The sequence below is a fragment of the Cetorhinus maximus genome, chromosome 25, assembly GCF_964194155.1.
Source record: "Cetorhinus maximus chromosome 25, sCetMax3.hap1.1, whole genome shotgun sequence".
Taxonomy (NCBI): Eukaryota; Metazoa; Chordata; class Chondrichthyes; order Lamniformes; family Cetorhinidae; genus Cetorhinus; species Cetorhinus maximus.
In genome coordinates, this window is record NC_135903.1 from 20497767 (window position 1) to 20520661 (window position 22895).

At 41.5% G+C, this 22895-nt stretch overlaps 1 protein-coding gene across 1 annotated transcript; it reads left to right on the top strand.

The window, feature by feature from the left end:
* The first annotated feature begins 1867 nt into the window (after positions 1-1867).
* Positions 1868-5986, top strand: LOC144667694 (acid-sensing ion channel 2-like). The gene is made up of 2 exons (XM_078529147.1): positions 1868-2717; positions 5843-5986. Exons 1-2 carry the CDS (start codon positions 2157-2159, stop codon positions 5984-5986), a joined length of 705 nt encoding a protein of 234 aa, XP_078385273.1. The 5' UTR covers positions 1868-2156.
* The last annotated feature ends 16909 nt before the right edge of the window (positions 5987-22895 follow it).

The window sequence follows — 22895 nt, forward strand, 5'->3', positions numbered from 1 at the left end:
CACAGGAAACAAAGCTTTATAAATGCACACAATACAACTCTTTGGTCTCAGACTAATAATGCAATATAACTGCAGCCGTATGTTATGTGGCTATTATCCTCTGTGATGTTAGGAGACATACTAAGATGTGTAAAATGCCTACGTTTGCAAACAATGCGACAGAGTGTTTTGCAAGAAAACCACTGTTACTGCTTTGAATCCGCATATGAATCATTAGTATTGGTTTTGCCTAATCCTGTGAAGTTGTCATCCCTCCACCTCAGAGTCTTAGAAAGTATGATGCATAAAGTTTTGAGTTGGTTTTGTCAAAGTTTAAATAGCATGCATTCAGATTTCTGTCGTGCTTTTGAAGAATGTGTATAACAGAAAAAGGAAGCATTTTATTTTCTGCTGCTTTGATGGAATCTTACCAGAAAATATTCTCTAATTGATTATAGGACATGGCCATGCATCTACATCAGTGAGCCCATCTGTCTTTAAAAGAACATGCAATTTGCAGATTGTACATTGCAAGGGATTAAACTGCTTTTAACAAACATCCTTACTGTGACCAACAGCATGGAAGGTTAATGATACAATCCAATAAACTGACAGGGTTATGGTTATCTCACTTGATTTCTCAAACAAAATTCCTCCCAAAACAAATGAAATGAAAACAGGCAATACTTGGTGTTTTAAAAGATCAAAGTGACCTCATCTGAGGTCCTTGTAAATACAGATTAAATGCAACAGTGGCATCAAAATTGAATAACCTCTGCTTATACTGACTCCTTGTGGAGTAATAATCCATTATCATTCCATTTATGTAGGATTCGGAACCATGTTTTAAATGCAGCCAATAAGTTCACTGGAGCACTCCTTGGAATTCAGTGTGGCATAGTTCTGCATTTATTCAGCTGCTCAGAATCACTTACCTTAATGGATTGAGAATGGCAAAATCAAAGCTGTTTTTGTCTCTGAGGAGGTTAATGTAACATTTCTAACTGACAGCACAAACCTGAATCAGGGTTAATGCGGCCAAGCACACACAGTCAGTTTATTTAGAAGGGTTTGTTTTAATGCTATCAGCGATAACTTAAGCTCTGCAAAATATAAAAATGCCTCTGCATGCACAATAATCCAGGCTTCCCCTCCTCTGCTCTGCTGGTCATTAAGCCCCTCGTCAGGCGCCACTGGAAGCTGGTGTTGTGATTCCCTCAAATGGATGATGTATTTAGCCTGAAACTCCACACAGACAAGCACCAGATGCAACAGATCAATGAGTGCTTGCTTATGTCAATTGCTCTCAGCATCAAGTACTGACTATTCAGTTTATTTTATTTTTTTTACTGATTTTATTTCCTCTAAACCTTAGTCTGTAAAGTTCTTAGACATGTAAATTGTATGTTCTACCTTTTTTTCCTGTTTCACATTGGAGTACTGTTTTTTGCCTGAAGGTTCTTGTAAGCTTGGGGTATCAATATAACTAATGTGCTCATTGTGAGTCTGTGGAGCCTTCTGCTGTTGTTACTGCTGCTGCTGCTGCTGCTGTTTTACTTGCAGACTGTCTCTCCTCCTCACTCCTTCCCTTTCTGTTTACTATCTCTCTCTCTCTCTCTCTCTCTGATACAGCAATCCACTCTTACTGCCTGAGGAGCCTTGGATCACACTGACAGCTTCAGGAGAGTGCCCAGGGATGGTTGGAGTCCAACAATAAGCAACATAAGAGAAAGAAAACCAAGCAATCAATTTAAGGGACTGTTCTCTTATAAATCATCTCTACAAGGCTGGCATCCCTGTGGACACTGAGCAGAGCATTTACACGAGCTAACGGACTGCAAGCTGCTTCGTGGTTTGAGTGTTTCATCACAAATTGTCAGCTGAAGAATCCTTATTACGATTGGTGGGATCTTTTATCCCTCCCACCCTGCCTTTCCATCCCCGCTGCTTCCAAACAGACGAAGGCTTCTTGATGGTGCTGTGGAAGTCAAAAGCAAGAGTTTGCTTCTATCTGCTGTGAAAGCTTTTGTTTCCACTCAAAAGGGGCAGTGCAGACCAGCCAAAGCTGAGCTCTTAGGATAAAACCAAAACAACTGTTTGATGAACTGAAGCTCTTAGTGCACTAAGCAGCTGGAAGACTGATATAATTACACACACATACATACATAAATAAAGAGATGGATGAGAAGGAGAACAGCACAGGCAGTGTGGGGAGCCTGCAGCCTTCCAGTATCCACGTTTTTGCCAACACTTCATCCCTTCATGGAATCAGGCACATATTTGTGTATGGACCAATGACCATGCGGCGATTCATGTGGACTGTGGTATTTATTGGCTCCCTAGGCCTACTCGTGGTGGAATGCGCAGAGCGGGTAGCATTTTACTTCTCATACCCGCATGTTGCCAAGCTGGAAGAGGTGGCCACAAACAATCTGGTCTTTCCCGCCGTTACTATCTGCAACTTGAATGAGTTTCGCTTTTCAAAGCTGACAGTAAATGATCTCTACCATGCTGGTGAGCTCCTGGGACTGCTCAATGTGCACCTAGAGATCCAGAGCCCCCATTTGGCTGACCCCATTGTGCTGAAAGCTCTCAAGAAGAAAGCTGATTTTACACATTACAAACCAAGGGTATTCAACATGCGTGAGTTTTATGATCGCGTTGGTCACAGTCTCAAGGATATGATGCTGTACTGCAAGTTCCGGGGAGTTCGATGTACTCATAAAGACTTCAAAACAGTGAGTAAAAGTTTTGCTCAGGCCCATCTTAGTCATTCCACTTTATTCTATTTTCACTGTCCTTCCTGTCACAAAAATATAAATCTCATCAGAGAGAGTAGTAATACAAACATGTGCAAATTGTCCATTAGTGACACATGTTGGATCCTCATGTTTTCAAAGTTTTACTCATTAAATATTTTCAACAGGACTTTATCACTGTTTCCACTGTGTAGATACCAAAACAGTATTTTTATCTTTGCTTTTAGTAGAAAACTGAAAATACGGAGGCAAAATTTTCTTCCATCAATGAGATCATGTTATGGACAATATGAACAGAATAAATAGTCTCACAAGAGTGATTGTCGCTTCTCCGAGTGTGTGAAAAAGAATAACTTAACTCATGAATGTCCGCTGGTGCAGAGCCTGTAGTAAAGCTGCTGTGGTGAGAATTTGTGTAACAGCTAACACCTGTGGCCTTAGAATAGTTGGTTTGTGTGGAGTGTCTGTCTGACCCTTTCATTGGATGACTTCCATGTCACAGGTGTGCCCTTTAGAGAGTTGCTGGCTGCTTGTGTTCAGAGCTGTGATCATAATTATTCCTAGTAATTGTATTATAATTAGGAGTGTCACTATATCATTTGTAGCGGTATGTCAATTGTGTTAAGAATGTGAAGTTGCCTTTGCAATCTGCTACAAGACACATCAGCATGTTTGTGTACAGAAGAGGGCAGAATGACATGTTGAATAATATTATATTATATTGTTGATGTGTCTGGTGCTTAACGGTGTTTTATTAAAATTATAGCAAAAATAGGATAGCTGGGTTGAGTTAGTACTGCAGTAGATATAACACTAGAAATTATTGTTACTGACATCAGACAAATGTCTTGCACTTTCACATGATGGTCTTTTGCTTATTCTTTCCACGGATATGTTGATCAATTTATTTAAACAGTTTACTACCTCTGAATAATAGTGGATAGAGAAATGCCATATATATATGTTAATTATTGATACGCTAATATTACCGGTGGTACTGGTCGGCTACAGTGGGAACCTGCTACAGCATCCAACATGATGGTGTGGCTGCAGAGCTCATGGTGCAGACTACTCCTCACTGTCCCGGGAACTGAGCTTGTCCAAGTATTACTCTAAGGTGATCCAGACTGTATTCAGCATCCTTTGTAAAGAGTACTACATTTACTCATTGTGTGCCACAAGATATTGGCCCAGATCTTCCAGCCTCTGGATCATCTGAGACCGGACGTACGACCCAAGATGTACATCGAGCCTCCATGGAAATCCTGATGCACTGACCTCCATGGCAATTGCTCAGGAAGTTTGAACTTCTGAAGGGCAATTCCCCTGCTCCCTGGGACCCTCCGTGAATGTCTCTGACTCTGAGTTAGAGTTGGAGACTTTGGACACGTTCAGCAGGACTTAACTGAATAGTTACCCAGGAAATGTTAGACAGAAAAATCCAAGTGTAATTCTTGGGTAACTGCAGAACTGACCCCTTAATTACTCTCACACTGACCCCCTGACTCACCCCGACCCTCCTGAATACTCTGCTAACCACCGGTCTACCCATCCCCCCAACCACCCGACTACCCCCAATCCGAACTGACTAGCCCCCGACCTTACTCTGACCTGACCCGACTATCCCCTAGCCACTACCACCTCACCTGCCTGCCACCTTACCCATCTACCACCTCACCCACCAGCCACCCTACCTATCTACCACCTCACCCACCTGCCACCCTACCTACCTACCCTCTCACCCACCTGCCGCCTTACCCACCTGGCATCCTACCCTCTTACCCACTTGCCTCACCCATCCTGCGACCCTACTCATTCATCCACTTACCCATGCACTAACATTTACATTGGACCTTTAAACTTACCGTACGGCAACTAGTGATGTAAAAAGGGGCCGTGTTTTGTCTTTCCCCTGAACGCAACAGTGCTGCTATGGAGCTCTCCGATGGACACTGCGCTCTGCATTTCTGGAGAAGCCCGGCTTAAGACATGGCAAGAAATGCCATTGTCAATGCAAATGCACTGAAATGTTCGAGCTGAGCGGCAATCCGATGATGATTGGCGCTTCGCGGAAGATCTGGGCCATTAGAACAAGTGAAATTTGATGATGAGTTACAGCATATGGATGTACTTGCCACAAGGCTTTATTTTATGCTGTCCCAAATTGTGATGCTCTTGTTGGAAGAGGGGGACAGTGTTAACACAGACAGTACGAGATTTCACTCCAACCATTCACAAACACCTATGATGACCAAATTAACTCCCGTAAAAGCGGAAACGCTTGCCAATGGTACAGCAGCAAAAAGCTTTTCACTACTTACCAGTGGTCCACAATGGTTACTCTCACTATGTCCTCATAAAATTACAATGCATATGTTTGACAACTATCTTTGCTGACAAATTGAAGGACCCATCTTAGGGTATTGTATAAATATGATGTACAATAAGCTACAGAGGTTTAGTGAAATAAATCAGCTATTTCCTGCTTTCCTCTTTTCTGTAACAACAATTGTCACAATCACCTGATTTGGTCAATTTTCCCCATAAACTTTTGTCAACATGTCCATGAAAGCGACAGTGAAGCTGAGCGGTTGCAATGTCTGTGGATGCACATTGTGTTGCTAATTTATACTCAATTTTCCTCACTTTAGCCATGGCAGTTGTAAATTGCCAGTGCCTGCCTCAGAGCTATTTGAAATCTGTGCAGACTTCGATCACTTAGCCTGCATTGCAAGCCCTTACAATTTATGTAAATAGTTGTTAGTCATGTGAACAACCTGATTGGTGCCTTTGCAGGTAAAGGAACACTTTAAAGCCTTCCGAATTAACTATAGAATTTTCTAATCACTATTATGACTGTTGTGATTCAATAAAATTCCCTACTGTAAGAAAATAATGTGTCTCTCTAAATTGAAAATTACTTCTTTATAGCGTTGGTTATGATTTAATACAAGTTGCTGAGGAAGCAACCTCTGGAAATCTGATTGCAGAAGGTGGATCTTTTTGGTGATTTTTTTCCCCCAGGTCTCCTGAAAGTGGTACAAAGGAGACTATTGTAGGAGGTTTAAGAATTAATGATGAGTGAACCGCTATCTGAACCACAGTCTGATCTAGACCAAACTGAGCCAAAACCACAGTCTGAAAGAGACTGGAAACAGTCCAAAGCTGAATTAGGCCACATAACACTCCAAAACAACCTGAAAATTAAGTCCGAACCAGGCCAAATTGGGCCAAAAATTGAATTCTGAAACAAGCCTAAACTATAATCCGAAACAGACCAAACATGACCAAAAACTGACTTCTAAACGAGTGTTGAACTGAGCCTAAACCACAATCCGAGCACAGCCTAACCAGGCCTATGGAAAGTATGGTATTGATTCTCACAGGAGCTTGTTGGCCTTATATAGGTTAATATTGTGCAGCTTTTTCTCCACGAATCCACACCACATTTTTTAAAACTGTGGCTGGTTTGCATTCCAATTTTCTATTACTGTTGAAGATTTTGTGGATATTTAACTGCTTTTTGTTGTGTTGATTAGAGAAAACAATGATAAGGAAATGGATAGCCTTAAGGATTGTAGTTCTCAGTGATTCTAACAACTAACAACTACATCGGACATATTTTCATATTAATGTAGTTGTGCTGTGATTGGTGATGACATTTGATACTAGTCATCTTTACGAACACAAGTCAGTACAGGATGAGATCTGACGAGCAGTATTTGTTTTAAATTTCTCTTTGCAAATGGTTGTTAGGTTCAGCTGTAGTGATGTGTGATTGTATAGGGGATGTTTTTCTTTCTTTCTTTCTTTCTTTATATGTCTCTGATTTGTCGCACTGCTAATCTGACACCCAATATTGGACAAGCAGAAATTTTCTTCAACTGAATATCGAGAAGTTTACACCTGTTATCTTGATCTCTCCCAGAAACTTCATTCCCTGATCATCCTTTCCATTCCTGGCAACAGTCTGATATTGACTCAGACTTTTTGCAATGTTGTATTTATGCTTGATCCTGAAATGAGCTTCCAACCACATATCCGTTCCATTAACAAGCCTGCCTATTTCCACCTCCATAACACTGGCTGACTCTGATCCTGTCTCAGCTCATCTGTTGCTGAAACCCTCAGCCTTGCCTTTGTTGTGTCTAGACTTGACTATCCAACACTCTTTGCAAGTCTCCTATCTTCCACCCTATACAAACTTGAGCTCGTCCAAAACTCTGCTGCCCTTAACTTAGACAAAGTCTAATTCAGCCATCACCCGTGGGCTTGCTGACCTGCAGTAGTTCCCAGTCCAATAATGCCTCCATTTTAAAATCCTTATACTTGTTTTCAAATCCCTCTATGGCCTTGAATCCTCCCTAACTCCATCATCTCCCTCAGCCCTCCAAGCCTTTGAGAACCAGGGAGCCAAGGGTTATGGTTGATAGACAGGAAAGTAGAGTTGAGGCCACAATCTGATCAGCCATGATTTGGGTGGAGATGAAGAATAGTAGAAAGAAAAAGTCATTAGTGGGAGTGGTCTATAGGCCCCCTAACAGTAGCCACAGTGTAGGACAAAGTATTCAAGAGAAAATATTGTGTGCTTGTGATAAAGGGATGGCAATAATCATGGGTGATTTTAATCTACACATAAACTGGAAAATTAAATTGGCAGTAATGGCATCGATGAGGAGTTCTTAGAATGCTTTCGAGATAGTTTCTTAGAGCAGCATGTTCTGGAACCAACCAGAGAACAAGTTATAGCAGACTTGGTATTGTGTAAAGTGACAGGATTAATTAATGACCTCAGAGTAAAGGCACCCCTTTGTAGCAGCGACCACAATATCATTGAATTTTACATCCAATTTGAAAGGGAGAAGAGTGAGTCTAAAGCTGGTATCTTAAACTTAAATAAGGTCAACTATGTGGGAATGAAAGCTGAGCTAGCTGAAGTGAACTGGGAAACTTGGCTAGAGGATAGATCAATAGAGAAGTAGTGGCAGACATTTAAGGGGATATTTCAGAGTATTCAGAATAAGTACATTCCTAGTATAAAGAAAAGTTCTAACGGGAGGACCCACCATTTGTGGTTAACTAAAGATGTTAACGAAAGCATCAGACTTAAGGAAAAAGCATACAACTCCGCAAAGGTGAGTGGCAGGACAGATGATTGGACAGAATATAAAGAACGGCAGAGAATGACTAAAAGATTAATCAGGAGAAAGAAATTAGAGTATGAGAGTAAGCTAGCTAGAAATGTAAAAACGGATAGCAAGAGTTTTTACAAGTATTTAAAAAGGAAAAGAGTAAGTAAAGTGAGTGTTGGACCTCCAGAGAGTGACAGTGGGGAGTTAATAGTAGATAATAAGGAAATGGTGGAAGAAATGAACAAATATTTTGCTTCTGTGTTCACTATAGAGGATACAAAAAACATTCCAATAATAGCTGCAAATCAGGAAGTGATGGAAGAGAGGAACTCGGTGAAATTGAAATTGAAATCATTAGGGAAACACAACTGAGCAAATTTATGGAGCTGCGGGCTGGCAAGTCTCCGGGTCCCGATGAACTACATCCTAGGGTCTTAAAAGAGGTGGCTAATGAGGTAGTCATTGCGCTGGTGTTAATTTTTCAAAATTCACTAGATTCTGGAAAGGTTCCATCAGATTGGAAAGTAGCAAATATAACCCCTCTAGTCAAGAAGGGAGGGAGGCAGAAAACAAGAAACTCTAGGCCAGCTATCTTGACGTCTGTTGTGGGGAAGCTATTAGAATTGATCATAAGGAAGTTATAGCTGGGCACTTAGAAGAGTTCAAGGCAATAGGGAGGAGTCAGCATAGCTTTGTGAAAGGAAAATCATGTTTAACCAATTTATTGGAGTTTTTTGAAGGAGTAATATGTGCAGTGGATAAAGGGGAGCCTGTAGACGTGCTGTACTTGGCTTTCCGGGAGACATTTGATAAGGTGCCACATAAAAGATTATTACTGAAAATAAAAGCGCATGGTGGAGTAGGTAACATATTAGCATGGATAGAAGATTGGCTGTCTGACAGAAATCAGAGAGCATGCATAAATGGGTCTTTTTCTGATTGGCAGGATGTGACGAGTGGAGTCCCACAGGGGCCTCAACCTTTTATGATTTAGATGAAGACATGGTAGCTAAATTTGCAGATGATACAAAGATAGGTAGGAAAATATGTTGTGAAGAGGACATAAGGTGGTTGCAGATGGATGTAGATAGGTTGAGTGAGTGGACAAAGATCTGGCAAATCAAGTTTACTATGGGAAAATGTGAAGTAGTTCACTTTGGCAGGAAGATCAAAAAAGCAGAGTATTACTTAAAAATAGAGAATGGCTGCATAATTCTGAGTTGCAGAGGGATCTAGGTGTTCTTGTACATGGGCAAGATCTTACCTGTGGGTAATTAAGGCCCACCCAGCGTGATGCATGGTCGGTAGTGCTTAGCGCTACCTGTGCAGACGGGACGAGGAGGGAGAGTCGGGGCCTGTGTTCCTTCGTGCATGCACGTGAAAGAGCGCAGGAATCTCCCTGAGGCACGGAGATTAAGTTGGTAGTACAAATTTTTAATAAAGGAGGAAAAAATTATTTAAGCATGTCCCATGAGCTGGGACATGTTTGTGAATTGTGCAAAATTTAAATAATTAGTTTATAAAACCTTCAAGAAACCTCATCCCATCAGTGGATGAGGTTTCCTGAAAAACAGAAAGGCCACTTGGGCTCTTCATCTGCCCGCCAACATTAAGGTTGGATGGGCAATGTTACTAACAACTGTAATTGGTTTTTTAATGGCCTTAATAGGCTGTTGACAGTTCAGTGGGTGCACAGCCTCCTCCGGTGCACGCCCACCAAACAAAATATCTAAATGATGCGCGATGACATCGGGACGCACGCCCGACATCATTGCCCGTCATTTTGCATGTCGGCGTGTTGGGCCCATCCCCGCACGCCGACGGCAATATTCTGGCCCATGAGTCCCAAAAAGTTAGTATGCAGGTACAGCAAGTAATGAAGAAGGCTAATGAAATGCTATCCCTTATTACGAGAGGGATTGGACATAAGAGTAAGGATGTTATGCTTCAGTTATACAGGGCATTGGTGAAACCGCATCTCGAATACTGTGTGCAGTTTTGGTTTCCTTATTTAAGGAAGGATGTAAATGCATTGGAGGCGGTTCAAAGGAGGTTTACTAGATTGATACCTGGAATGAATGAGTTGTCTTATGAGAAAAGGTTGGACAGACTGGGCTGGTTTCACTGGAGCTTAGAAGAATGAGTGGTGATTTGATTGAAGTATACAAGATCCTGAATGGCCTTGACAAGGTGGACGTCGAAAGGATGTTTCCTCTTGTGGGCTAGTCCACAACTAGGGGGCACTGTTTTAAAATTAGGTGTCATCCTTTTAGGACAGATAAGAAGAATTTTTTTCTCTGAGGGTTGTGTGACCTTGGAATTCTTTGCCTCAGAAGGTGGTGGAGGTAGGGTCATTGAATATTTTTAAGGCAGAGTAGATAGATTCTTGTTAGGCAACGGAATCAATGGTTATCAGGGTTAGATGGGAATGTGGAAATTGAAACACAAGAAGATCAGCCATGATCTTATTGAATGACAGAGCAGGCTCTAGGGGCTAAATGGCCTTCTCCTACTTATCCTTGTGTTCCTGTGAGATATCTGCACTCCTCTAATTCTGGCATCTTACCCCGAGTTTAATCACTTCCACCAATGGTGGCATGTTTTCAGCTGTCTTGCTGACTCCGAAGCTCTGAAATTCTACCCCTGAACCTCTCAGCCTCTCTCTCCTTCTTTGAGATATTCTTTAAAGCCTACCTCTTTGACCAAGTGTTTGGTCATCTGCCCTGCCAACTCCTGTGGTTTGTTGTCAACTTGTTATTTATTGATAATGGTCTTGTGAAGTGCCTTGGGTCATTATGCTACATCCGAAGCACTATATAAGTACAAGTTATTGTGTATGTATGGACATCCCATACTGAAAATTCAGATATGCGTCCTAATTTCAATAGCTGAATATTTATCTTCTCATTTTGGATAAGTGCGTGCATATAATATTACATGAGCTGCAAACAGCACTCATTAGCCATATGTAAATAACTAATCTGAAACATCTCTTTTGAAATATGCCATGTTAAAGAATTTTCCCTGAGGATTTCTGTCTTCAAAGTGAAGTTTCTGTGCTCTGATGCCTATGTTATCTGGCCCTGTCACTATGTGTTGATATGCAAGATCATGTATTGATATTTGAGGTCATTGTGCCCTCTGGGGTATCAATAGACATTTTTTTTAAAGATTGAAAGTGTACATGACTGGTTATTTGAGAAAGAGCTGGAGTTATACTGGCATATTTCTTCCATAGCAAAGCTTTTTCCATTTCACAGCAACGTACAAGTGGCCATAAAATGCCAGATCACTGATTATGCTGTAGCATGTTAACACACCAGGCAGTTGGTGATTTCAAACATGTTTCTATTTCTCTGCCAGCAGTAGACCTCTAGTCAATGGAGTTCAGGTGTACAACTATCTTGAAGAATGCACCATACTGTGGATCAGCAACAAAATGTTTTTGTTTGTACCTGTAGCCCTATATGTTCAACAAAAAATAAGATTTGACTTTCAGTACAAGCTTTTGTGATATGATGTGGTCACAAAGCTGACAACCATAATTTACACTCCTTAATGAAGCTGGAACTGGCTTTGGAATGGCTGAAAAATATCAATAAATTTGTCAGGAAGTCTAACTCCAATCTCTGTATGCATGAAAATACAAATTGATTTGAATAAACACTGGGCTCAGATTGGTGTGTGCAGTTTTTCTTCAGCGTGGATGCGAACTGGTAGGCAAGAAGAAATCACTTATTCCCTGGGTTGAACCTCTTTAATGTTGTTGGTCACTTTATCCGCCAGATGTTTATAAGGATCTAAATTATCTTGCCCTTGCAACTGCACAGAGATTTATTCACCCCACAACACATACTTCATGCACCTGATGTCACATCCCCATTGTGAGTAAAGAACAGATCACGACAATGCTCGTAGTGAGTGCTCAGTCTTGTAGCTGGGTGAATTGGATGTACATTGGGATAAAAATGCAAACTCTGCGCAATTATGGAGGAGCCATTTGAGGAGTGCAGCTGATACGAAATGCCATCACAGGGATTGATCAGGGCATTAGCAAAGCAGTTAATCAGGCCAGTCACCTTTGAACTGCACACAGCAGTGGTTCAAGGCACTCCCAGTGTTCTGGTTAACATCAAGCTCAAAATTTGATTGGATTCGGTAGTATTATAATAAAAAGCAGAGAAGTGTGTTTTTTATAGATCACAGCTGACCTTTTCCACAGGCTTATCAAATTTATCATGAAGATGGAGTCAGTCCACTTGAATGGAAGTTGAATGAATTAATGTAGGATTGCAACCGCAAGGATAGTGTTAGGTCAAATACCAATGCTTTCTGAGCATTTAGAACAGTTCATGACTTATTGATGGAATGGCAGTTGTTCGAATATTAACACACTAACATTCCCCACGTTTAGAACGAGGCTTGAGTGCTGCAATATCATCTGCCACAAAACAGAAGACTTCAAATATTTTGCAGTCTTGTGAAATACACTTCAGGATAAATGGCTTATGTGCTTAACTTTGTGCAGTATAGCAAAGATTCAGCTCAAGCCTTGAAACAGTGTCGGAATTAATGAGCGGCTCAGGCGAACTCATAGCCAGGCCCTGAGAGTTAATGGCTCACTGACATCCTGAAGGCTGATTGACAAAGCTTAACTATTGTGAGAATGACTTGACTGTTTGTAAAAATGATAACCTTTTTAAATAGCAATAACTAGCTATTAGGGAGAATACAGACATTTCTATTATTAACAGGTATTTACATTAACAGCACTGTTGTTCATATGGCCAAAAACACACATGCCAACAATTCTGATCTCTACATTCACAGCAGAAACAATTGGTTTCAAAACTTTAAATACCAATGGATCTCTAGTAGTGTTTCTCATGGCCTGTTCCTGCTCCTATTTCTTATGTTCTTATATAAATCAAATAACACACTGTTTTGAACTAATGGGAGCACTATGCCATGTAACACACAACATATGATTCTCCGAACAAAATACGATTGTTCCTTCCTCAGGTCAGTTAAATCTTGGATGCCTGGGTCAATTTGAAGTCAGAAATCTTGTTTACATTTTTTCACCTCTACGTTTTTTAATGATGTTATTTTTGATGTTTTTCTTTCTCGTTTTATAATGTTTTTAAAGTGTGATATATTTTATATGTTTAATACTTGAAGTCTGATGGATACTGCTTAAAACTGTAATGTGTTTACTTTAATACAGAACTCCATGCCATTGCTCTTGATGGGTGAATGGATATGCTGCTTTTTAGAGAGAGAACAGAATGTAAATGGTGAATGAATGTCACACGCTGTTTTTAGACTTGCCCTTGCCTGTTTAATTTCCATGAAATCATGCACTTGAAGTTGCTGTAAGTGGGTGATGAAATGGTGTGGTGCCCTGCACAGGGCATCTGGAACCTGTGTGAAACAACAATGAGCAGAATCATCTGTGCCTGCTGGCATCGGGCATGTTCGGTGGCATGAGCGGACAATATGGCGAGAAGGACAAAAATCAGTTTCATGATGTCGTGAAACCAGTTTGCGATTGTCTGTTCAGCTTGTCGATGGCGGGTTGCATCTCCTGCCATCGGACATCAGGAATCTCGTTATAATACATCTGCATGTCATTATAAGGCTAGCCTGCTGGACTCATTCCCCCAGGCTGGATCGTCTACTCATGTTGGCGTGATAGCACGCCGAAGTGTTTCACAACAGCACATAGGCGACGTGCATCTGGCGAGCTGCACTTTGCTCAGGACTTTGAGGTTTGTTTCCCTACCATGCTTCCGTCAGCACTCTTCGCAGACAGCACCACATCACTTTTAGGGGGGCTTACAGACAGGTCACTACCTACCAAATTAGTCATAAGGCAGGGTTGACTTTGTACAGCTGCTGGGCTAGGGCTTGCTTGGGGAAGGGGGAGAAGTGGTCTGGGCAAGGGAAGAGGCTGCAGGGTGAGGGCTGTTCTGGGGAAGGGAGGGGGTATTCCAGGGTCTGTGTGGGGTCACAAGTTAATCTGTGCAAGCAGCCTCAAGGTGGTGAGTCCTGAGGAGGCAGTCTCCAGAGCTGATGGGACCAGATGGAGATGTGAGAGTGTGTGTGAAAGAGTGAGTGGTGATGTCCCTTGAGCTGGCAGTGAGTGAGATGCCACTGCATGTGCGATGGGCTTGAGTGTGTGAGTTTAGAGTGATGGCATGGTTGCCTTACCCTGGCAGCACAGATGAGATCATTCGTCCTCTAGCTGCATTGGATGGCCAACATCCTCTGTGCAGCATTGGCACTGATCACCATTGCCTACCAAGCTGGAGTGGTAATATTGCTGCCCCTCCTGTGGCCAGAGCAGAGGCAGATGACATCATGGTGGGCCTCCATGGCATCCAAAAGGCGCTCAAGGGATGCATCACTAAATCCTGGGGGCTGCAGTCTTTTTGTCTTTTGGGGCCATCCTGTCTCCTGTGCAGAAGTCCTGGGCAGGAAGCACTGAGAGGTGTGTGCGCAGCTGCACTTTAAATATGGCGCCCGGCGTGCTGAAGCAGCGAAGTGATGGTGTGGCGGGCGAATGAAATTCCGCCATGGAAATGGGAATGCATAATTAATGCGGTGGGTTTGGGACGATATGGCGTGAAAATCCATCATTGCGGCCACTGGTTAAAATGTTGTTTTACCTGCCTGCTACCGCACTTAGTGCAAATCTGGGATGATTCCACCCAATGTGTCTCCTTAACCAGTTGGACCGAATGACTGCAAAACGAATAGCACAGGGTCAGAACCAGAAAGTTATCAGGCGCAAAGAGAAATAGAAAGGGGAGGAAAGATTGGGTTAAAAAAGAAAAAAAGAGACAAAGTAAAACTTACATTACATTTTAAAACTGCCAACAACAATTAAAAGCTGAAGGATTGAGGCACCATATTTGTAATAATTTTTCAGTGTCAGAGAGGTTGTTTACTAATAATTAACACTTGTCTTAAAAGGATACTTGCACTTAAACAAGCCTTAAATTTCTGTGGTGAGTTTAGTCCATATCTACATGCAAGTGCAGAAACTTCACCTCATTGCATTTGAATGGTGAGTCAGATAGTATGCTGCCATTTTTGGGAAGCTGACAGCAGAGTGATGCATCTGAGACACCAAGTTTTGGAATTTTGCATTTAATCACACATCTGCCCTTGCCTGAAATTGCTTTCCAATTTGCACATAAATAGCAGCTTCACTGTTACTTTCACAGTAAATTCTGGTCCATTAGATAATGAAATTTCTATTTTAGTTCACAATGTGTTTTAAAGTACTGATGTTCTCTATCTCTCAATGAACTAAAATGTGAACAGAAGTTGTTACGATCTCAAGGGAGACCATGAATTTTTTTCAAAAATTTGGACCTCCCAGTTATTAACTGAAAGAATCATGCCAAAAGACTTCATGTTTCAAACAAAAACTTTTACCGTACAAAATTAAACAAACCAAGTACTGCGGATGTAACACTATTTGGTAAACCCTTATATTTAAGCCTGAAAATCTCAGCAGGACACACCCTGTTCTACTTTATTTCCACCCAAGAGTTCCCATATAAATTACAGGATCTTGAGGGTTTCTTCACTTCTCCTAAGTCCAAACCATGGTGTGCCACAGCTCTTATTAATTCACTTTAATTCTCCTTATTCCCAGTCTGTCACTTGGACTTCTGGAGCACTCTCCCTCTGCGAGGATTCCACTGCCTATCTCTTCCAGTAGATTTAGCAGGCAGATCTGACAATTTGGATTCCTCATGCATTTGGACATTTTATTCGAGCATGGCCACCACTTGCAATTCCTGCTTAGTGAATCCAGATCAGGAAAATGCCTGGTTCCTAATGGCCTCTGTCCTCTTTGTCCTGGCTGCCAGCAAATGCACCACTGCCTTCTCACAGTCTCCTAAGCCGACTAAATGTTTCTGTGAGAAAACACACAGATTAATCCCAAACAGAAGATTGCTTCCCTGTAAACTATCCCCATGGCAATGTGCATGCATGGGATGTCCCAGATAGAGATAACTTCAATTCCCAAACTTGTCCTATGCTCTGAAAAGTATATGGACATTTTAAGACCTTCACTGTTTACCCTTTGCTTTCAAACCTTTCTTGGATCTGGGACCCACATGAATAATTTATACCTCTAATGAAGACAACTGTACACATCACATCTCTACCAATCTTCAGAAAGGGGTTACCCATTGTTCACACTTCTAATTCTGACCTTATTGAATAAACACAAGGCTCCCTTTTGAATTGCAATCAGTTTAGGCCTTGGCCCAGAACTTCTGATCTCCGGATGGTCGTATCCCAGATATACCCCCCCAAAATGCACCACGGGACCCCTTGGAAGTCCTGACACATTGACTACATAGGAACTGCCCTTGAAGTTTGGACTTCTGATGGACAATTCCCCTGCATTTGGAACCCTCTAAAAAAAGTCTCCAATCCTGAGTTATCCAGGAAATGTTAGCAGAAAATAAACAGTTCTAACTATACATAATCACTCACACTGACTAACCCCCCTCCAACTACTCCACACCCCCCAGCCTAACCTTCCAACCCCCTGACCCGACCTGACTACTCCCCTGAACCTCCAACTACCCCACGACTGGACCTGACTACTCTTTGAACCGCCAACTCTCCCAACTCTTCACTCCCCCTGACCCTACAGCTCCCCCATGACCCTCCGATTCACCCCCGACCCTCTTATCCGCACCGACCCTCCTACTCCCAACCTGACCCAAACTGACCTGACCTCATTGCCCTACCTACCATTCCACCCTATCCAGCTGGCATCCTGCCACCCTGTCACCTTCCATCCTACCCACCGTGGCATCTACAACCCCACTGACCTTGCTTCTATGCCCAACTAGCACCCTCCCATCCTGCCGCCTGCCACCCTATTCATCCTGCCACCTGCCATCCTACATGAGCCAGAAAGAGCCCTGCCTTGGTGCCTCCCCCATGCATCAGCTATGTGCCTCAGCTGTCAACTCCAAAGGCTGAAGATCACTGAGATCCATTAGGGCATGTGCCCGGAATTTGATTGAGACCTCAAATATGAAGCGCATCTTCACTAGCTGTCCAATAGTCAAAATTGACTCCTTTCTACTTTCTATACAGACATTGTGTGGAGGTTTTGTAGCACAGTGGTAGCATCCCTATCTCTGGGCCAGAAACTCCGGGTTCAAGTCCCTCTTCTAGACTTGATGGCCATGGGAAGTGTGTGCATATTGTGGCCAAACAGTTTCATTATCAGCCTGTTAATCCTTCAAATACACCTGATGGCATGTGGTAAGAGTGGGAGAGTTTCCTGGCCTGCCAGAAAGTAACAGCAAACCACTGCTGTACTTTACCAAGCATAATCATTGTCCAATTCAATGGAAGTCCATGATTGCCAACACCCTCATAGGGTGTGGTACTTGAAGGAGGAGGATACAGACATCTTTCTTTCTCTCTTTTTTCATTTTATCTGATTCTCTGTATCTCTCTTCCTTCTTTTACACTCTCCCTCATAGAATTACTCTCTCTCGAACCTTTGCATACACTGCTCCTTAAGAACATAAGAAATAGGGGCAGGAGTAGGCCATATGGCCCGTCAAGCCTGCTGTGCCATTCAATAAGATAATTGTTGATCTGATTTCAGCTCCAACTCATATTTCCTGTATGTTCCCAATAACCCTTGACCTGGTAACTTTTGGGGTTCTGTGATATCAATCATTGCCATAAATAGATTCCACATATATACCAATATGGGCTCATACTGTATAATATCTAGTTATACAATATCAAAAGTCAGGGATGCAGTGCTGATACTGCCTTGTGATTTGAACTAGATGTTTGTTTATTTTTACATATATTCCCAGATGCCTCTCTTTTTAAATGTGGAAATGCCTGGTGCAGCAAGGCCAGGTATAAAAGATTAAGCTGATTTATTTCATAGCAAGTGAACATGTAGAGCAAGTTACAATGGACTCTAATTAGGATACAAGTGTGTATCTGAAATTATGGAGCTTGCTCATGTCTTGAATACAGAGTTATGAGATGAGGTATTTTTGTTCGGGGATGTATTTGATGAAGTGGTTGATGTAAGGCCATTTTTTACTTCATTTGTGAAGTGTAGTTGATTAAATGTCAACTTGATACAACTGAATATAATTCTGTTGAAAAAGATAATGAAGTACTTGTAACCTAATTGCAAGGCAAAATATGACAAAATAACACATTATGACGTAATACAGATTTTTCTGAAAATCAAATCAAAATGGTACCATGTAGATATTCAAAACTGATGTACGGTGGATCAGGGATGCAGGAGCAGAGATAGCTGGGGGTATATTATACAAATCGTTCAAGGTGGCAGGGCAGGCTAAAAAAGTGGTTAAAAAAAGGCATGCAAGATTCTGAACTTTATAGAGGCAGAGAGGAGAAAAACAAAGAAATTAAGACGAGCCTTTATAAAACACTGTTTCTGCTTCATATGGACTATTGAGTCCAATTCTAGGCATCCCACTTTAGGAAGAGTGTGAAGGCATTAAAGAGGGTTCAGAATGTGAAGGCATTAGAGAGGGCATGGAAAAGATTTACAACAATGCTTCCAGGGAAGACAGACTTCAGTTATATGGATAAAGTGTAGAAATTGTGATTGTTCTCCTTAGGGAAGAGAAGGTTGAAAAGAGACAGGGATGTTCAAAATCATGAGAAGTCTGGCAGAGTAGATAGGGAGAAACTGCTCCCATTGGGGGAAAGGTTGAGAATCAGAGGACACTGATTTAAGATGATTGGCAAAAGAACTAATGACGACATGAGGAAAAACGACTTTATGCAGTGAATGGTTAGGATTTGGAATGCACTGCCTGAGCATGTGGTGGAGATAGATTCAATAATGGCTTTCAAAGGGGAATTAGATAGTTATCTGAACAGAGAAAATTTGCAAGGCTATGAGGAAAAGGTGGATGAATGGAACTGGTTCAGTTGCTCTTGCAGAGAACCAGCATGGACACAATGGGCCAAATGGCCTCCTTCTGTGCAGTAACCATTCTATGATTCTACAATTCTACCTCTGTAAAATATTACAATACATCTTAATAACAATGGAGATTGTAAAGCGATTGTACTGCATTGATTGAAGTACAACACTAAAGGAATAGAGCTATACACAATGATATATAACCGAACAGATGCAGAGATATAGAAGTATCATCTAAATTTTACGGTCAACGGCAAAGCAATGGCACTTGCTGCTGACCTTGAAGAAAGCAGCACACGAAGATCTAGTGATCTCCTTCATAGGCACAGACTTCCTCTTTCCCGATGGCAGTTTAAATCTGGCACCAAGCTAAGGGAGTCTCCAGACATGCAGCAGCAATGGTGTCATTTAGCAGGGTAAACAGCCAATCACACTGAGGCATTCTCATAGATAGCAAACTAGGAAGTTAAAAGCATTTTATCCATCACTTTAAATTTTCCGATAGCAAAACAGACACTAATTAAATTTAGTACTAAAATAACAATGTAAACAAACCCTTCTATATAAATGTTTTTTTAAAATGTGGATTTTTAAAAATCATTATCCAGATCTCTAACATTCCATAAATATAAAATTAGCATTTCAAGGCCAGTGAGAGTATTTCGCAGTAATTATGAAGTATGTAAACCATTTAAAAAACCCAGCTACACCACATTCAACAGGGTGTAATTTTTTCAAGGGCTTTTACAGTAAGACTAACAACGTAAAAGTGAAAATTTTCTTCAAGTCACTGATTGCTTAGGGATTGCACTCTGGGGGAAGCCTCAACAATGCACCCTCTGGAGGCATGTTGAATCACTGACCGCAACTTCTAGATTTTTGGGTGATTCTGCACATGGGAAGACTCCCGAAGTTGCTGACAGTTTCAGTGGAGTAATGATCCGGGTCATTATAAAACTGGAGGGATGGGGATGAGTTTCATCTTTGGCATAAATTGGGTGGCTGTGGGAGAGACATGCTCCCTCTGCTCACTTGATGTCAGTGGGAGACCTTATTGAATTGATGAGCTCCCAGAGGCAGCTGCTATCTGAGAGAGTGGAAAATCTAGCAAGGTTTTGATGATGAGCAATGAGCAGCATTTACTTTCTGGGTGGGAGATTTATAAAGAGCACACCTAGCAGCAAGGAACTGAAGTTAAGGAAACCATAAGGCCCAAAAGCCTCCCAAGAGAATCAAGGAAAAATAAGTGCCAGAACTGCTTCCAGCTTTCTCTTAATGCAGATAATAATCCTTTCAAGTGGTGCAGAAATGGCCTTCTCCTCATCTGTACTACTCACATTTTGTGGATCTAATCAGGGCTTTGCATATGAAGCAAGGTTTCTATCCCCTTGAGGGAATAGTGGTGGCAGTTCTGATTGATCTGAAAATTAAACTGGGGTCTTAACTGCACCATTTGGTCCTATTTACATATGTTTGTTCGGCCTTGCCTGTTACTGGTGTAAGTGCTGACCACCTAAATTGAGGAGCGGCCAAAAATGGGAATGGCAGAGCTCCAATGATGAGTGGACATTGTGCAAGTGTTGTCCTGCTAATGCCTCATATACAAGTGTATATATAACCTCATAAATTGTAGTGGATGATATTTAATGGGAGTAATGATGCCAAATCTTGTATTATAACAACTTGTTTTTATATAGTGAATACAGTAGGCTAGAATACAAGAGGATAGAAATATTGCTTCAGTTATACAAAGCCCTGGTTGAAGCACACCATGAGTATTGTGAGCAGATATGGGCACCATGCTTTAGAAAAGCTATACTGGCCTTGGAGGAAGTACAATGTAGGTTTAGCAGAATGATACTTCTACACCGAGGGTTAAATTAAGAGGAAAGATGATGCAAACTGGGGCGTGTTTCCTGGAATTTAGAAGGCTAAGGAGTGATTTGATCAAAGTTTTCAAGCTATCAAGAAAAACAAATAGGATAGCTAGAGAAAAAGCAATTTTGCTGGTTGGGCAGTCTCAGGGCCATAGTCTAAAAATTACACCCAGATCTTTCAGGAGTCAATTTGGGAAATCTTCTTGCAGCAAAGAGCAACAGCCCAGCAGGCTGTGGTGCCTGCCCTTGCCAGGACTCGGGACATCTACTCAGGGCTGGAGAGGAAATTGCAGTGGGAGGGAGAGGATCCAGTTGTTGTGGTCCATGTAGGTACCAATGACATAGGCAGGGTAAGGAAAGAGGTTATGCATAGTCAGCATGAGGAGATAGGTACCAAATTAAGAAGTGAAACCTCAAAGGTTTCTCTGGATAATCTCTGGATTATTACCTGAGGCTTGTGCAAATTGGCATAGGGCAAATAAGATTAGAGAAATGAATGCATGGCTCAAAGACTGGTGTGGGAAAAGTGGGTTCAGGTTTGTGGGGCACTGGCATCAGTACTGGGGAAAGTGTGGGCTGTACCATTAGAATGGTCAACACCTGAACTGTGCTGGGACCAGTGTTCTTGTGAGTTGCATAATTAACAAAATAGAGAGGGCTTTAAACTAAACAAGATGACGTGAGGGATCAAGCTTGGGTTGATGTAGCAAATCAAGGGGTAGAGTCAATACAGAAGAGCAAAATAGTGATAGGGGAAATCAGGGTCAGAGAATGACATGAAGGACAGAGAAAAAAACTTAAGAATACACCAACAGTCAAGACTAGATGTTACAAAGATAACAAAAAGACAAGAATAAAGTCTCTGTATCTGAATGCGCATAGCATTCATAACAAAGTAAATGAATTGATAACACACATTGAAGTAATTAAATATGATTTGGTAGCCATTAGGGAGATGTGGCTGCAGGATGACAAGGATTGGTCTTGAATATTGAGGGGTATATGACATTCAAGAATAGGAAGCTAGGTAAAGATGGAGGGGTAGCATTGTTAATCAAGGATGGCATTGGTGCAATAGTTAGAGATGACCTTGGTTCAGGAAAATCAGGATGTAGAATCGGTTTGGGTGGAGATGAGGAATAGTAGGGGAAAAAGTCACCAGTGGGAATAGTCTTCAGGGCCCCTAACAGTAACCACAATGAAGGACAAAGTATACAAGAAGAAATATTGGGTGCTTGTGATAAAGGGGTGGCAATAATCAGGGGTGACTTTAATCCACATATAAACTGGAAAATTCAGATTGGTAGTGGTAGCCTGGATGAGGAGTTCATAGATAGAGATAGTTTCTTAGAGCAGCACATTCTGGAACCAACCAGAGAGCAGGTTATATTAGACTTGGTATTGTGTAATGTGGTAGGATTAATTCATGACCTCAGTGTAAAGGCACCCCTAGATAGCAACGACTACAATATCATTGAATTTTACATCCAGTATGAAGGGGAGAAGAGTAGGTCTAAGACTAGTATTTTAAACTTAATTAAGGACAACATGTGGGCATGAGTGCTGAGCTAGCTGAAGTTAACTGGGATACTAGGTTAGAGTATAGATCAGTGGAGAAGCAGTGGCAGACATTTAAGGGCATATTTCAGAATATTCAGAATAAGTATATTTCTACTATTAAAAAAATTCTACGGGGAGGACTCTCCATCCGTGGTTAACCAAAGAAGTTAAGGAAAGCATTAAACTTAAGGTCAAAACATATAACTGCGCAAAGATGTGGCAGGTCAGATGATTGGTCAGAATATAAAGAATGGCAGGAATGACTAAAAGGTTAATCAGGAGCAAGAAATTAGACTATGAGAGGAAGCTAGCTAGAAATGTAAAAATGGATAGCAAGAATTTCTACAGGTATTTAAAAAGGAAAAGAGTAAGTAAAGTGTATGTTGGTCCTCTGGAGAGTGACAATGGGGAGTTAATACTAGAAAATAAGGAAATGGTGGGTGAAATGAACAAATAGTTTGTTTTTGTCTTTACTCCAGAGGATATACTAAATATTCCAGTAATAGTTGGAAATCAGGAAGTGGAAGGGAGAGAGGAACGTGGTTAAATTACAATCACGAGGGAAGTGGTACTGAGCAAACTGATGGAGCTGCGCGCTGACAAG

What these genes read in the sequence shown, in the direction of transcription:
- LOC144667694 (XM_078529147.1), top strand. Translation starts at nt 2,157, where the DNA reads ATGGATGAGAAGGAGAACAGCACAGGCAGTGTGGGGAGCCTGCAGCCT. An exon ending in CTCATAAAGACTTCAAAACA is followed by an intron (nt 2,718 to 5,842) that starts GTGAGTAAAAGT and finishes TCTGAACCACAG; the next exon opens with TCTGATCTAGACCAAACTGA.